At 43.8% G+C, this 17,340-nt stretch overlaps 1 protein-coding gene across 2 annotated transcripts in view; it reads left to right on the top strand.

The window, feature by feature from the left end:
* The window catches only part of nos1 (nitric oxide synthase 1 (neuronal)), a 76,593-nt gene that overhangs the window by 46,988 nt on the left and 12,265 nt on the right, over window positions 1-17,340 (top strand). Inside the window, 12 exon segments of one of the 2 annotated variants that reach the window (XM_024002447.1) lie at window positions 4,842-4,943; window positions 5,202-5,396; window positions 5,584-5,669; window positions 6,665-6,809; window positions 7,924-8,028; window positions 8,162-8,220; window positions 8,677-8,793; window positions 9,868-10,042; window positions 13,183-13,318; window positions 13,474-13,552; window positions 13,727-13,920; window positions 14,213-14,382. In XM_024002447.1, the coding sequence (XP_023858215.1) occupies window positions 4,842-4,943; window positions 5,202-5,396; window positions 5,584-5,669; window positions 6,665-6,809; window positions 7,924-8,028; window positions 8,162-8,220; window positions 8,677-8,793; window positions 9,868-10,042; window positions 13,183-13,318; window positions 13,474-13,552; window positions 13,727-13,920; window positions 14,213-14,382 (1,563 nt within the window). 2 annotated transcript variants of the gene reach the window in all.

Here is a 17,340-nt window from a genome sequence, read left to right as displayed (position 1 = left end):
CCTCCTGTGACATCGGGTGGTGTAGGTGTCCTGTGAAGCAGGATAGTTTGCCCCCGGTGATGCGTTGTGCAGACCTCACTACCCTCTGGAGAGCCCTATGGTTGTGGCGGAGCAGTTGCCGTACCAGGCGGTGATACAGCCCGACAGGATGCTCTCGATTGTGCATGTGTAAAGTTTGTGTTTTTGGTGACAAGCCGAATTTCTTCAGCCTCCTGAGGTTGAAGAGGCGCTGCTTGCGCTTCTTTACCACGCTGTCTGTGTGGGTGGACCATTTCAGTTTGTCTGTGATGTGTACGCCGAGGAATTAAAACTTTCCACCTTCTCCACTACCCTCCCCTCTGCTGTTTCCTGAAGTCCACGATCATATCCTTTGTTTTGTTGACATTGAGTGTGAGGTATATTTCCTGACACCACACTCCGAGGGCCCTCACGTCCTCCCTGTACCGTCTCTCGTTGTTGGTAATCAAGCCTACCACTGTAGTGTCGTCTGCAAACTTGATGATTGAGTTGGAGGCGTGCATGGCCACGCAGTCATGGGTGAACAGGGAGTACAGGAGAGGGCTGAGAACGCACCCTTGTGGGGCCCCTGTGTAGAGGATCAGCGGGGTGGAGATGTTGTTACCTACCCTCACCACCTGGGGATGGCCCGTCCGGAAGTCCAGGACGAAGTTGCACAGGGCGGGGTCGAGACCCATTAATGACGAGTTTGGAGGGTACTATGGCGTTAAATGCTGAGCTGTAGTCGATGAACAGCATTCTTACATAGGTATTACTCTTGTCCAAMATGGGTTAGGGCAATGTGCATTGCGATTGCGTCGTCTGTGGACCTATTGGGGCGGTAAGCAAATTGGAGTGGGTCTAGGGTGTCAGGTAGGGTGGAGGTGATATGGTCCTTGACTAGTKTCTCAAAGCACTTCATGATGACGGAAGTGAGTGCTACTGGGCGGCAGTCATTTAGCTCAGTTACCTTAGCTTTCTTGGGAGCAGGAACAATGGTGGCCCTCTTGATGCATGTGGGAACAACACTGGGATAAGGATTGATTGAATATGTCAGTAAACACACCAGCCAGCTGGTCTGCGCATGCTCTGAGGACGCGGCCGGGGATGCCGTCTGGGCCTGCAGCCTTGCGAGGGTTAACACGTTTTAAATGTTTTACTCACGTTGGCTGCAATGAAGGAGAGCCTGCAGGTTTTGGTAGCGGGCCGTGTCAGTGGCACTGTATTGTCCACAAAGCGAGCAAAGAAGTTGTTTAGTTTGTCTGGGAGCAAGACATCGTGGTCCGCGACGGGGCTGGTTTTTCTTTTGTAGTTTATTTGATTGCCTTGTGGAGGGAATAGCTACGCTGTTTGTATTCGGTCATGTTTCCGGTCACCTTGCCCTGATTAAAAGCAGTGGTTCGCGCTTTCAGTTTTGCGCGAATGCTGCCAACAATCCATGGTTTCTGGTTGGGGAATGTTTTAATAGACGTTGTGGGTACAACATCACCGATGCACTTGCTAATAAGCTCGGAATAGAACGTTCGGAAGGCCAGGTGCTCAATAGAACTAATAGGAGCTGGCAGGGTGAAAAATGCACTAAAATAAAGCCTGTTTTTTTGCGATTACTTCAAAACGACTGCCTTACCAGCTCTGTTAGGGCGAGTAAAATGGTCAGTGGTCTCATTTGTGTCTGGAAGTAGCTAGCCAACATTAGCTTGGGTGCTTGACTGCCGTCAACGCTCAAATCATCCCAACTCCTCAGCCCGAACGTCCAGTGTGCGCTCCGAGAGCGAAACGGTCTGAATTTACAAACMGACAATTTTTCTCTGAATGGAAACACCATAATATTAATCAAATTAATTAAGCCAAATTTCTTAAAATCAAATCCCATATACTATGTTATTACAAAAAAGGTTTTAAATTCTCTGGTAATGCCAATACAGAATACTGTAATGAAACAGGCAGGGAGCAGGTCTCGAACCCTCGACCTTCTAGCCCGAAGTCCAGCGCACTATCGACTGTGCTGCAAAAGCATGCCCGAGCGGCAGACTCGATATCCGCGCTTATAAACCCAGGGTCGTTACACTACTCCCTCCTTTCAAAGAGCGCATCCTCGCGCTAGCTTGCGACTCAACGTCTTATAGGAACGTGATCACCGGCCAAGCACACGCACTGTTGTGGATGCAAGGTCCGATCATTTCTGACACCAATGTAATGAAACACAATGAGTCACTTTACCCCTACCTACATGTACAAATTATCTCGACTAACCTGTACCRCCGCACATTTACTCGGTACAGGGCCCCCTGTATATAGCCTTGTTATTGTTATGTAATTCTACTGTTACTTTTTATTTGGTCAATATTTTCTGAACTCTATTTCTTGAACTGCACTGTTGGTTAAGGGATTGTAAGTAAGCATTTCACGGTAAAGTCTACACCTGTGAAATGAATCCACTCTTACCAAGAGTGCTCTCTGTGTCACGGCTCTCCCTCCGGCTCTAGTTCAAGCAAGGGGGAAGGAAGACTAATTGTCAATCCCCACCAAGCATTGTCCACATGTTCACCAAGCATTGTCCCCAAGTGTATCAACCAGTGTTGGGGAGTTACTTTTAAACTAACTTGTTATGTTACTTCCATTAAAAGTAACTTTACTTTTGCATTTCCGAAAACAGAAAACACTCTGAAGATGCCGTCTTCATTCTTATGCCCAGTAGAGAACACACACTACCTTTTTTTGAGTGGCTTGCATCCCATTGGTCGTAATCTGTAACTCTGGACTATACTAACTCAAGTAATAATGACAGACACAATATCTTGGATTTGTACTTTACCTTCTATTACAATATTTTTATMTTTGATTTGTTACATTAAATAAGTATGTAATGACTAAAAAATATTAAGGTAAATCATACGTTTTTATCGGCAGTAAGAAACTGCTAACAGCAGAGAACTACTAGATAACCTGCAAGCAGAAATCAGGTGACTGCCCCTAATGGGAAAGTAAGAACTGCAATTGAAGTAGAGCACGCACAGTTAAATAGGAGAATAGTTGTTCGTGCAGAAACCGAAAGAGCGCAATTTTAATTTTTTTTATTGTGCCAACAATGAAAGAGAAATATTGCTTATTTGAAAATGTAACTGATTACTTAAATTGAAAAAACAAACTCGCTAAGTTACTCTTAATGCTTTTCCTCCCCTCAGCCTCATAATCCACACTCTGGCCAGAGTGAAGGAAGAAGGCTTATTCCTCATCTTGGTAGCCCCTCGATGGCAAGCTCTGGATAGCGGAGATCACTCTCCTGCTATACGACGAGGCTTGGCAACTCCTGTTACGCTGTTGACCCAAGCGAACCCAGAAGCAATGGCCCTCTGGGCCTGGTCTGTGAGAGGTTAAATCTGGATGCGACAGTCTTTCCTCTTGAAGTTACTGACACAAMCCAGAGTGCTAGGGCCCCTTCTACACGCTCACTGTGGTGTGACCGAAAAKCTATAATTCCTTACCAATGCTCTGTGTTAGAGGTTTTATGCTTCTTGCCGGACCTTTTGGACAGAGCAAAACCTTTCTCCACTGTTAAGGTCTATCCTGCCGCTATCTCGGCCTGCCATATAAGCTTCAACAAAAACACTGTGGAAAAACACCTTGATATGTTTCATTAATGGAGCACGTCGCTTACGTCCAGTTCTCAAGCTTTTAGCCCCATCATTGGATTGGTCTATTGTGCTTGAGGCCATTTCACAGCAGCGTTTTGCGTACCATTCATGCCTACAGTTTGCCCGGGSCTTTTCCAAGGTCACCTTGTTGCCCAATCCCGCCTTAATGCCCAAGGTTAGCAGGAATTTATTTCTAGGAGTGGCTTCACCGTTTTYTGTCCAGTATGTGCGTTGCGCATATACTTTGATAGGACGAGAGCTTTGCGCTAGAGCGACCAACTCTTTGTGTACTGGGCGCCTCCCTGTAAGGGGAGGCCCCTCTCTCATCAACGGTTGTCTCATTGGATTGTGGAAGCTATTAGACTGGCRTATAGAGCATCCCCTCCTACTTTTATGAAGTTCTACCGACATCACTGTGCCTTCATTGGCGCATACTTTTGATTTGATTTACTGTCCTCATTGCCTCTGAGGGTTAATATTGAGACTGTCCTTCTTCGTAGAGCATGTGTGATACAGGAGTTGGTCATATCCCACAGTGACATGTTAAAGCAAATAATTGAAAAAGAACGTTGATATTTTGAGTGAGACATCTCACTCGAGCTGGGCGTCATTGTCAAAAATCCATATCGCGATAAATTGCCTGAATTGATGCGTTAACAATACCTAAAGATAAGTTTATAACATTAATGTGCACCAGTTTTTTGGTTTTTGTCTACTACTACTACTAATACTACTAGTTTGGTGGTTGTAGCTATCAGTTTTATTGGTGGTTGTAGCTATCAGTATTAAAAATTACCCATATTAGCAAACTTATTTTATTTCAAACTTCACATTTCTCTAGTATAGGCTACTTATCGTAATGAACGATATCAGCAAAATGCCTGCGATAAGTGATCGGTATGGTCGGTGTCGATCATTTTGGGTTTATCGTCCCAGCTCTACATCTCACCACATTCCCCTGCTCGCAAGAGTGTAAGGAAGTTTGGCACGCTCAAGAATGATCAGAGGGCAGGCGAGTGGCTTTTTAGTATGAGGGGAYAGGCTCCATCATTTCACCACTCGACCCTGTTGGTCCTTCAAGCTACTTCTGGTGAATCTGKATAGTGCGATGTCTCACTCGTAATACCGGAGAACCGGGGTTACGCAAATAACCTTAAGTTATCAACAACAGTTATTGTTATTACAGTATTGTCTTGCCCTGTCCAATAGGAAGTGGCCAGTCTGATGGCTCTGGATACCAGAAAGACCTCTTCTCTATGGAAGGACCAGGCACTGGTGGAGATCAACATAGCAGTTCTCTACAGTTTTCAGGTGATTGCCAAGTGTCCTTGTATTGTATTATCTGCAGATTTCTAGAKTGTATATAAATTACAGCCTAAAGCATTATTCTTTAGAAGTCTTTACATTATGTTAGAAATTGTGGAATCTCGGCACCCAGWACCAATGTTAAGGCTGTCACGAGGGACGAGAAATAAAGGTGAAATAGTATGTCCTACTAAATGTCAACCTGAAACAATTGCAATGATTGAATTCCTCAGACAGGAACTGATCGCCATTATATGTTCCCAGTCTTCTAAGGTAACCATAGTGGACCACCACTCTGCCACAGAGTCCTTCATGAAGCACATGGAGAATGAGATCAGGGTGCGGGGGGGCTGCCCGGGGGACTGGGTCTGGATCGTACCCCCAATGTCTGGAAGCATCACCCCAGTGTTTCACCAGGAGATGCTCAACTATCGCCTCACGCCATCCTTCGAGTATCAGGTGAGGAGGAAGGAGAGTTTGTGTGGCCAGGTCAAAGTAAAATATTTCCTAATACTTTAGCAGCGTATTTGACATACAGTATGTATTTGACCCCAGGTCAGGATCAGAATATGTCCTTCAAATGTACAGTAACGCCATCCACTGACCTGTATGTTAAGACTATTGTAACTATGTCTCTCTGCTACAGGCTGACCCGTGGAATAACCATGTGTGGAAAGTAAACAATGGGACACCCACCAAGAAAAGAGCCATTGGCTTCAAGAAACTGGCCAAGTGAGTAGAGAGAGAGAGAGTCTTTTCATTACGCCTTAGGACAACATTATGCTTCACCTAGATTGGGGTCAGAGGTCGCCCGTGCAGTCCTGCTTGCTTTTATAGACTGAAGTGCCCACTTGTTTCTAGTCCTCCATTTGGGACTAAGAACTACGACTAAATATAGCATGTTAGTGATTTTAGTCATGTTAGTCATGTTAGTCATGTTAGTGACTAAATATAGCATGTTAGTGATTTTGTATCTTATTAGCTCCACTGTAATGTCCAGAGTTCTAGACAGTAATGGAAATGTATTGTACATGTTGTCTATTTATAGTCTTTGTCATATCAAGACTCTGGATTATTCACTACACAACTAGAAATATTTATAAAAAAAAAATCAAAAACAGATATTTATGGTTCTTCGGTTGAAGGGTACAAATATGTTATAGGGCGGCCAGCTGGTCACCTTTATGTCTGTTTATCCTCCATTTGCTCTTATTCTCCTTTTTTTGCCACTCGGTGAATGAGATGAGACGAGGTAGTGGTACAGACACAGGGAGGAGAGGAAGCTGATCTACTCAATGGTGTAATTCACTCAATCAACCCCAAAGGGAGTAATCAGAACAATGGTGAAAAATAAGCGTTTCGCTTTTTTCTTTCTTTCGTGCYTTGGGTGGGTTCTGAGCTATTATTGGAATTGCCCCGAGGATACGACGAGCTATGATTGCCATCCGCTGTTTAGTCATGACATGCAGCATTGCCTGTCTGCTTGAGCGAACCACACGAGCGCGGAAGGAAGCTAGTAAGCTACAGTAGGCATCTGAGTTTAGAAGACTTTGGGGGGGAGGGGTAACAAGGTTGTGGTGTAACAAGGTCTGTTTTGCCCTTGATCACTGGTTTTTATTTCTGGTTACATGATATAAAACCTTTCATGAATGAACCATTTAAAAATGTTTATTTATAGCCATTTTATTATGTTGTGAATTATAAATGGATTGTCTCTGTGTGTGCAGGGCTGTGAAGTTTTCAGCCAAGCTAATGGGCCAGGCCATGGCTAAGAGGGTCAAAGCTACGATACTATTCGCCACCGAGACCGGAAAGTCTCAAGACTATGCAAAAACCTTATGTGAGATTTTCAAGCATGCCTTTGATGCAAAGGTAACTTTCTTTTCTTTTTTATATAGCTACCACACAAGTTGAATTTGAGTTGATGTGTCATGTCTATTTTTGATGCTATCTTGAATAGAACATAAACAAAGCCTACTTCAAAACATCCCCCTTAACCACTTTGAGATTTTGAAGCATGCCTTTTGAGGCAAAGGTAAACCACACAGTTTGACTGAGTTTGTGTCATGCCTTTTTTTGGACTTTCTTGAATGACAAAGCTGAGGCCTGCAGATTTGAAAAAAAGCGAGGAGACAGTTTTCACACCAAGAAGGCGAAGTTACACGGAAATGTGTCTTTTGTCACTTCCCCATTCCCTCTCAAAGCGCCAGGAGACACAGCGACGGAATCAACCCAGCCAAGCGTTGAGCTGTAGTTTAAGATAAGATCATAAAACACTGCGGGCTGTGTAAATGTGTTTGGGGAAAAAATCACAATAAAAACACACAGCTCTGCGGCTCTCAATCATCTAGTGTTTCCCTCCAGGACATCACATCTTCTGTTTCTTCTTCCTATTTGTTAATGTAATCAATCATACGAGAGGAAAGGATCTTCTTGTACTTGAGTCAGACAGGCAGATGCAGAGCGGATGAATGACTGGGCTGGGTTGTGCATTTCCTCTCTTCCTCCCTGTCGTCTTGTCCATCCCCTGTTTCCTCTCGTTCTCTCGGCATGATGGCCTGTAGGCATGAAGGCTGCTAGAGTCAGATGGCGAGTCTGATGCCTGGGTGTTAATTGTATTGCGGCACATTATCACCTTGTTAATGCAAGTAGTGTTAATTAGATACTAGTGCTCTATGGCCTCAGGTCCTGGGCTCATGACCGTGTGGAATGTGTATGTGGTCTTTGAGAGAGGAGGGAAGGGTTGAAGAGAAGTTACTTCCTGGTAACTTGAAATGTTTTGATTTGGTTTTGTACTTAATGTGTCTGTGGTATCTTGGTAACACTGAGTATTTTTTGTCTTGAATATCTGCCGTTTTTTGTTTGTGGGAAATTTTAAATGCATTTTCTATTTTGTTTTATTTCAAAATGGCTCTTGTTGACATCACAATGATGACATTGCGTCATGAAATGTGGACATCTTGATTGACACACTCCACTACTATAGGTGATGTCAATGGATGAGTACGACATGGTGGACCTGGAGCATGAAACACTTGTGTTGGCGGTGACCAGCACCTTTGGCAATGGAGATCCACCTGAAAATGGAGAGGTATGATTGACCAGTACTGTGTGTGTGTGTTTAATTCACACAACTACAGTATATACCATCTGTATTTTGGTTACGTTTACAMAAGGTAAACCTGTAAACGATTGATTGAGTGTTTTTTTGTGTTTGTGTATAGAAATTCGGAGCTGCCTTGATGGAGATGAGACATCCAACATCTAACACAGAGGACCGAAAGTGAGTGCCCATTCAAACAGAGCATGTTTTTATGGTATGTGTGCCAAATGACACCACGTTCCCTATATAGTACACTACTTTTGACCAGTGCCCATAGTGGGTAGTYTACTATATAGGGAATAGTGTGCCAATTGGGATGTAATCATGGCTGCAGTAATCCTCAGACATCCTCATACAGATTCACAGCATTACTTCTCATCACTTAACTGCAATGGATTTTTTTTGTGAGAGGGAGTGTACCATCTCTTGCCCTTGTGCCCTTGAGTAAGAACATTAACCCCTAAAATAGCTCCAMGGGTGCTGCACTGTGCTCTGTGACCCTGTGCTCCTCCAAAAATGGGTGTTTGTTTTTTTGCCTGGGGTTGGGTGGAGAGCAGAAGTATTTGTCTCTACAATGGACTAAGTACTATTCTATACTGAGTGTACTTGTTGTCCCTGTATCTGCCTCTCTCTCAGGAGTTACAAGGTGCGCTTCAACAGCGTGTCCTCCTACTCAGACACCCGCAAATCCTCCAGTGACGAACCTGAGCCCAGGGTCAACTTTGAAAGCACCGGACCGCTCGCCAACGTCAGGTACAGTGAGCAAGCCCAGATTTATGTCAAACAAAATCTGATTGGATTGAAGGGCTAGATTCTATCAGATCCGSACTAGGTGACACCTACATAGTGGTTGTTTTGGCATCGGAGGTGGAACTGCGTTAGGTGGAACTGCGTAAGAGCTATCAAATCCTATAATAGAGAAGGGAGTGGTTTGTGACACACAAGCAGCCACTCACCAATAATTACACCTCCAACACTGCCAAAACATCAGCTATGGCAATGTTGGCCAATGCYTCTTAAAAGCAAATTCTGCTTGAATCTAGGCATAAATATATATTTTTCGCATGAGCAGAGTTTAATAGGTTAACAAAACATCCAGACATGTGAGTACAGGTGATAGCCAAGGTGTTTGAACTGATATGACAGGGAGACAAGCCCCTCTGTCTGAGGAGAACCCGTAGGACATGTCTTCTTAAACCTGATGTCTTTTGATGGGTGTACGGTGATGGGAATGTCTCCTTTTACCATCTCCACCTCTGTGTTTCCGAACACAGACGGGACATCTGGTTCAAGATAACACATAAACATCCCTTTATACTGCCTGTCTGTATAGAGTTCTGTGAATACTGAGGAAGGAAGAAAGCTCTTCTGATCAATTCCCTTGTGTGTAGACGGATAGTGATTTCGACAATTTCAAACACAATACAACCACGCATTTAAAATCATCAAAGATGACACACAKACGTTTGAAAAAACATATTTCCATTGTGGTCCTTTTAATGAAATGGTTCAAAAACTTTGCCAACATAGCATTCCTAGACTACACAGTAGACCTAGCTTACTAGGCATACATACTTTGGTTACACATTTAACACATAARAAAACATAAGACAGGATGACATTGTCATAGCCATAGAGCATGACTCCCTCAGTAGATCAGAAATCTCAGGCTTCTAAACTGAGTTTGAWGATGCAGTTGATGCCAGATGATGGTGATGTATGGTTGRCTGAATCAAATCAGTGTGTCTTTGCATGCCTGTGTACTTGTCGTTCTCTCTCTCTCTCGTTCTCACTCGTTCTTTCTTTCTGTTCTTTCTCTCTCTCCAGGTTCTCAGTGTTTGGCCTTGGCTCAAGAGCCTACCCACACTTCTGTGCTTTTGCCCACGCTGTGGACACGCTGCTCGAGGAGCTGGGGGGGGAGCGCATCCTACGCATGGGGGAGGGAGATGAGCTGTGTGGCCAGGAAGAGTCCTTCAGAAACTGGGCCAAGAAGGTTTTCAAGGTGGGGTGACTGGGCGATTCCTTATGGGGCATATAACACACACGCATGGATGAACATGTAATGCACATGCATGAATATATATAATACCAGTCAAAAGTTTGGACACACCTACTCATTCAAAGGTTTTTCTCTTATTTTTACTATTTTCTACATTGTAGAATAATAGTGAAGACATAAACTATGGAATAGCACATATGGAATCACCAAATAAGTGTTAAACAAATCAAAATATATTTTGCCTTGATGACAGCTTTGCACACACTTGGCATTCTCTTAACCAGCATCATGAGGTAGTCACCTGGAATGCATTTCAAACCTGCATTTCAAACCTGCAATTCTTTTTCAACAGTCTTGAAGGAGTTCCCACGTATGCTGAGCACTTTTTGGCTGCTTTTCCTTCACTCTGTGGTCCAARTCATCCCAAACCATCTCATTTGGTTTGAGGTCAGGTGATTGTGGAGGCCAGGTCACTCTCCTTCTTGGTAAAATAGCCCTTAGACAGCCTGGAGGTGTGTTGGGTCATTGTCCTGTTGAAAAACAAATGATAGTCCCACTAAGCCCAAACCAGATGGGATGGCGTATCGCTGCAGAATGCTGTGGTAGCCATGCTGGTAAAGTGTGCCTTGAARTGTAAATAAATCACTGATAGTGTCACCAGCAAATACCTCCACATCATAACACCARCTCCTCCATGCTTTACGGTGTGAAATACAAATGCGAAGATCATCCGTTTARCCACACCTTGTCTCACAAAGACACGGCGGTTGGAACCAAAAATCTCAAATTTGGACTCCAGACCAAAGGACAAATTTACACCGGTCTAATGTCCATTGCTCGTGTTTCTTGGCCCAAGAAAGTCTCTTCTTCTTATTGGTGTCCTTTAGTAGTGTTTTCTTTGCAGCAATTTGACCATGAAGGCCTGATTCACATGCTCTCCTCTGAGCAGTCGATGTTGAGATGTGTCTGTTACTTGAACTCTGTGAAGCATTTATTTGGGCTGCGATTTCTGAGGCTGGTAACTCTACTGAACTTATCCTCTGCAGCAGGGGTACAGTGCCTTGCAAAAGTATTCAACCCCTTGGCGTTTTTCCTATTTTGTAGCATTAAAACCTGTAATTTAAATGGATTTTTATTTGGATTTCATGTGATGGACAAACACAAAATAGTCCAAATTGGTGAAGTGAAATGAAAAAAAGAACTTGTTTCAAAAAATGCAAAAAAATAAAAACCTGAAAGATCGAAATAAATAAGATCTGGTGCAACCAATTACCTTCAGAAGTCACATAATTAGTTAGATTMCACACAGGTGGACTTTATTTAAGTGTCACATGATCTCAGTATATATACACCTGTTCCGAAAGGCCACAGAGTCTGCAACACCACTAAGCAAGGGGCACCACCAAACAAGTGGCACCATGAAGACTAAGGAGCTCTCCAAGCAGGTCAGGGACAAAGTTGTGGAGAAGTACAGATCAGGGTTAGTATCAGAAACTTTGAACATCTCACTGAGCACCATTAAATCCATTATTAAAATGGAAAGAATATGGCACCACAACAAACCTGCCAAGAGAGGGTCGCCCACCAAAACTCACGGACCAGGCAAGGAGGGCATTAATCAGAGAGGCAACAAAGAGACCAAAGATAACCCTGAGGGAGCTGCAAAGCTCCACAGCGGAGATTGGAGTATCTGTCCATAGGACCACTTTAAGCCGTACACTCCACAGAGCTGGGCTTTATGGAAGAGTGGCCAGAAAAAAATAAGCAAACATGTTTGTTGTTCGCCAAAAGGCATGTGGGAGACTCCCCAAACATATGGAAGGGTCAGATGAGACTAAAATTTTGGCCATCAAGGAAAACGCTATGTCTGGCACAAACCCAACACTTCATCACCCCGAGAACACCATRCACACAGTGAAGCATGGTGGTGGCAGCATCATGCTGTGTGGATGTTTTCATCTGCAGGGACTGGGAAACTGGTCAGAATTGAAGGAATGATGGCGCTAAATACAGGGAAATTCTTGAGGGAAACCTGTTTCAGTCTTCCAGATTTTTGAGACTGGGACGGAAGTTCACCTTCCAGCAGGACAATGACCCTAAGCATACTGTTAAAGCAACACGTGAGTGGTTTAAGGGGAAACATTTACATGTCTTGGAATGGCCTAGTCAACAGCCCAAGACCTCAATCAATTGAAGAATCTGTGGTAATGACTTAAAGATTGGCTGTACACAGCGGGAACCCATTCCAACTTGAAGGAGCCTGGCAGCTGTTGTTGCCTTGAAGAATGGGCAAAAAATCCAAGAGACTTGCAGCTATAATTGCTGCAAATAGGTGGTTTCTACAAAGGGGGAATGAATAGTTAGCACGCTCAAGTTTTCTGTTTCTTAGTCTATATTCTTGTTTGTTTCTCAAAAAATATTTTGCATGCTTCAAAGTGTAGGCACTGTGTGTAAATCAAATGATAACAAACCCCCAAAAATCTATTCTATTCTTAGTTGTATGGCAACAAAATAGGAACAAATGCCAAGGGGAGAATACTTTCGAAGCCATTGTAACTCTGGGTCTTCCATTCCTGTGGGGTCCTCAAATGCGAGCCAGTTTCATCATAGCGCTGAATGGTGTTTTGCGACTGCACTTGAAGAAACGTTCAAAGTTCTTGAACCTAGTTCCATATGGCTGACCTTTCAGTCTTAAAATAATGATGGACTGTCATTCATTACTTATTTGCGCTGTTCTTGCCATAATATGGACTGGTCTTTTACCAAATAGGCTATCTTCTGTATCCGCCCCCCCCACACCTTGTCAAGACAACTGATTGGCTCAAACGCCAGAAACTTGTAAAAAACTGAGTGCAGAGGTGTGTCCAAAACTTTCACTTGGTACTGTATGTATACTGTAACACACAGCAACACACACAACACACACACACACACACACACCACACACACCACACCCAAAGTATGTCACACACACACATCGTATGTGCACACCACACCCACACAAACACACACACAACACAACACACACACACATCACACACACACCACACACACGACACTCTAATGGTAATGGTCTTAGTAATGGACTATACACAGCTATGATTACTTGTCCTACAAGTGCCTATGGTTGTCTGTCTGTGAAGGCTGCCTGTGATGTGTTCTGCATTGGAGACGTGAACATCGAGAAGGCACACGATTCGTTGATCAGTAATGATCGAAGCTGGAAGAAGAGCAAATTCCGCCTCACCTACACAGCTGAGGCCCCTGCACTAACACAAGGTAAACAAACAACAACACAAGTTAAACACTGTTTCAATTAGAACTTTTTAAACAAAACCTAACTTTTTAGGTCTAATGTAGCCTCCGTAAACCCTTTATAAGGCTTCCAGTGTCATATTATGGATGCTTCATATTGTGAATATGTCCTCCAACAGCACTCTACAGCATCCACAAGAAGAAGGTCTARGGAGCCAAGATCTTACAGAGCGAAAACCTACAAAGTTCAACATCCAAGTGGGTGGATTTTGTTACAATACTGTAGACTAGACTGGAGAACATTTTGAAATAGGACTTTTCTTAGTCTCAATCAGTTGTAGCAAATTGTATTTCATACGCAAATTGTTACTGTATAACTCCAAACTGTACGATAGTTACAAACTGTAACGACAGTTCTGAATCCCCTAGCAGTCGCTCCACCATATTTGTTCGACTTCACACAAATAACGAGGACAGCCTGACGTACCAGCCCGGCGACCATCTGGGCATCTTCCCTGGCAACCATGAGGACCTGGTTACGGCCCTTATAGAGAAGCTAGAGGATGCCCCACCTGTCAATCAGATCGTCAWGGTGGAGTTCCTAGAGGAGAGAAACACAGCCCTGGGTTAGTAGTCTACCGGGTCCTAGTTTCATATTCTTAGCCAGCAATGAAAAATACCCTTGCAGACAAAAACATGACCTTGGCCTGGACACCTTTGGGAAAAGAGGTCTTCTAACCTCAATGGGACTGCCTTGTTAAATAAATCGAATAAAGCTGAGTTTGATACCAGATGCAATCCTCCAATCCTCTTAGGGTAACGTAATACACAAAAAAAGGCTAATACTGTACTATTAAAGTTTTGATGCATCTCTTCTGGTGTTTTTTTTGTTGCCTGTTTATATTTTTCCTTCTGAAGGTGTGATCAGTAACTGGCTAGAGGAGCCTCGGATTCCCCCCTGCACCATCTACCAGGCCTTCCAGTACTTCCTGGACYTCACCACACCCCCCAGCCCTGTCCTGCTGCAGCAGTTTGCCTCCCTCGCCACCAATGACAAGCAGAGGAAGAAGTTGGAGACTCTCAGTAAGGTAATGAAGGGTTTTAACTGTGTAGTTCAGTACAGTTTATATGAAGTGATTCAGTGTTAGGAAGACTCATGGTACTGACCCTGGCTACTCTCCCCATTGKGCAGTAGACWGAATCACGGTGGCATCCAGGTGTTTACTACCAATATTACAAAWGATTTATTGTGTAGGCTGCTATCCTACTCAAAATAAAACAATGTGGGATGGAACAAATTGGCCACGTTATCTACCGCTGYCGACATGAGATACAGCTGCCCAGTGGGAAGCAACTCACGTTGGGAAGCACCTTGATACAACACCGGTGCACTGGTCATTCACACTGGCTTGGCATGCTTTCRGTGGGCAGTATGTAACGTTAGCTAATAATAGGCATGTGATGGTGACCAATATTACAACTTTTCTCCCTCGCCCATCAAAATAAACATAACTAAKTTTTACAAGTTTTAGCCACTGATGAAAGGGGGAAACGTGCCAGGCTGTTGCTGCTTGGTAGGTTTGTTTGAATTCTGAGCAGAGATAATGGAGAAATTAAGGCTTTACCATCGCTGGTCTTAGTTCAGACTGTGGGTGTGGTCGTTGAACTGTCACTCCAAATGTATTGACCAATAGTAACAGATTTTTGTTTGCCCCCCCCCCCTCTAAACCACACCCCCACGTGAACATTGGTTCAAAAATGAAAGCCTAGGAAAAAAGTATTGTAACCGTAGAAATCTGAGTAGAAGAAAATACCTTAGAAAGGCAAATGTAGGTGAGGAAAAGTTGCAAACAAAGCAAAGCAGATTGTTGTAAATGACACATATATTCAATTGAAAAAAAATCCTGTTTCCTATTTTTTGCTTGCAATACCTGGATTCGTTTTTGTTTACAATTTTGACGTTTTTCCTTGCAATATTATGTTTCCTCTCAATATGTATTGGACTTTACAATGTTTATTTTTCTGTTATAAAAATCCAAAAGTTTAACCCAGGGTTATTTTTTTAAATAATTTAATGGGATGCCATAGACTTTGCTCTTGTTGAAAATAACCTTAGAGTATGTGAGTTTTGGCTGGCTCAGACACTATGGAATTTAACCCCCACGCCTGGTAAACCACAGGCATATTCTCTCCCCATACAGTGACTCCCACAGAAGAAGAAAAAGCACGTCCATTGTGTTAAAAAGTTACATGGGCCAGGCGAGTAAGTGACTCACTCTTCATGGTTCAACTCATTCTCAAAAAACTAAAAAAGAGAATAGAAATTGAAGGGAGGAGGAATAATTTTAAAAAAAACAACAAGCCACAGTGGGATCTTTAGCTACTGGCTGTCCTTGCTATTTCTTTGTTTGTTCAACTCCAGACCTGCATGGCCCCCAGTGTCTGTGGGTTACACAAGGTAGTCAGGCTAAGTTTTTATACCTAGAGCTACCTGGAACCCTACTAATTCCACGACTGGTCTATCGACGTCACCGCACGAAGAGGCAAAAACAGTCGCGACGTCCCCCAAAGGCTAACTTGCTAGCCCCGGTCTGCTAACTGCTAGCTTGCCTGCCCCGGTCTACTAACTGCTAGCTTGCCCGCCCCGGTTTGCTAACTGCTAGCTTGCCTTCCCCGGTCTGCTAACTGCTAGCCCCTGCTAAGTGCTTGCTTGCTAACCCGGTCTGCTAACTGCTAGCTTGTTTAACCCCGGCCTACTAACTGTTAGCTTGTTAGCATCGGCCTGCTAACTGTCTGAATCGCCGTGTCCCCAGTCAGCCCAAACACTCACTGGACCCATATGTTCACTTGGCTACGCATGCCTCTCTCTAATATCAATATGCCTCGTCCATTACTGTCCTGGTTAGTGATTACTGTCTTATTTCACTGTAGAGCCTCTAGCCCTGCTCAATATGCCTTAACCAACCATGTTGTTCCACCTCCTACATATGCGAMGACATCACCTGGTATAAACGTCTCTAGAGACTATATCTCTCATATCAATACTCAATGCCTAGGTTTACCTCCAATGTACTCACATCCTACCTTACCTTTTGTCTGTACACTATGCCTAGAATCTACGCTATAGAGCCCAGAAACCTGCTCCTTTTACTCTCTGTTCCGAACGTGCTAGACAGCCAGTTCGTATAGCATTTAGCCGTACCCTTATCCTACTTCTCCTCTGTTCCTCTGGTGATGTAGAGGTTAATCCAGGTCCTGCAGTGCCTAGCCCCACTCCCACTCCCCAGGTGCTCTCATTTGTTGACTTCTGTAACTGTAAAAGCCTTGGTTTCATGCATGTTAACATTAGAAGCCTACGTTTGTTTTACTCACTGCTTTAGCACACTCTGCCAACCCGGATGTCTTAGCCGTGTCTGAATCCTGGCTTAAGAAAACCACCAAAAACCCTGAAATCTCCATCGCAAACTATAACATTTTCCACCAAGGTGGAACTGCCAAAGGGGGCGGTGTTGCAATCTACTGTAAAGATAGCCTGCAGAGTTCTGTATTACTATTCAAGTCTGTACCCAAACAATTCGAGCTTCTACTTCTAAAAATGCACCTTTCCAGAAACAAGTCTCTCACAGTTGCCGCTTGCTATAGACCTCCCTCTGCCCCCAGCTGTGCCCTCGATACCATATGTGAATTGATTGCCCCCCATCTATCTTCTGAGCTCGGGCTACTAGGTGACCTAAACTGGGACATGCTTAACACCCCGACCATCCTACAATCTAAGCTTGATGCTCTCAATCTCACACAAATTATCAATGAACCTACCAGGTACAACTCCAAATCCGTAAACATGGGCACACTCATAGATGTCATCCTAACTAACTCGCCCTCCAAATACACCTCTGCTGTTTTCAATCAAGATCTCAGCGATCACTGCCTCATTGACTGCATCCGTAATGGGTCTGCGACCAAACTACCACCCCTCATCACTGTCAAACGRTCCCTAAAACACTTCTACGAGCAGGCCTTTCTAATCGACCTGGCCGGGGTACCCT

Source organism: Salvelinus sp. IW2-2015, linkage group LG15, assembly GCF_002910315.2.
Source record: "Salvelinus sp. IW2-2015 linkage group LG15, ASM291031v2, whole genome shotgun sequence".
NCBI lineage: Eukaryota > Metazoa > Chordata > Actinopteri > Salmoniformes > Salmonidae > Salvelinus > Salvelinus sp. IW2-2015.
The sequence above is the reverse complement of the archived record's forward strand: the minus strand, read 5'-3'. Positions and strand labels throughout refer to the sequence as shown.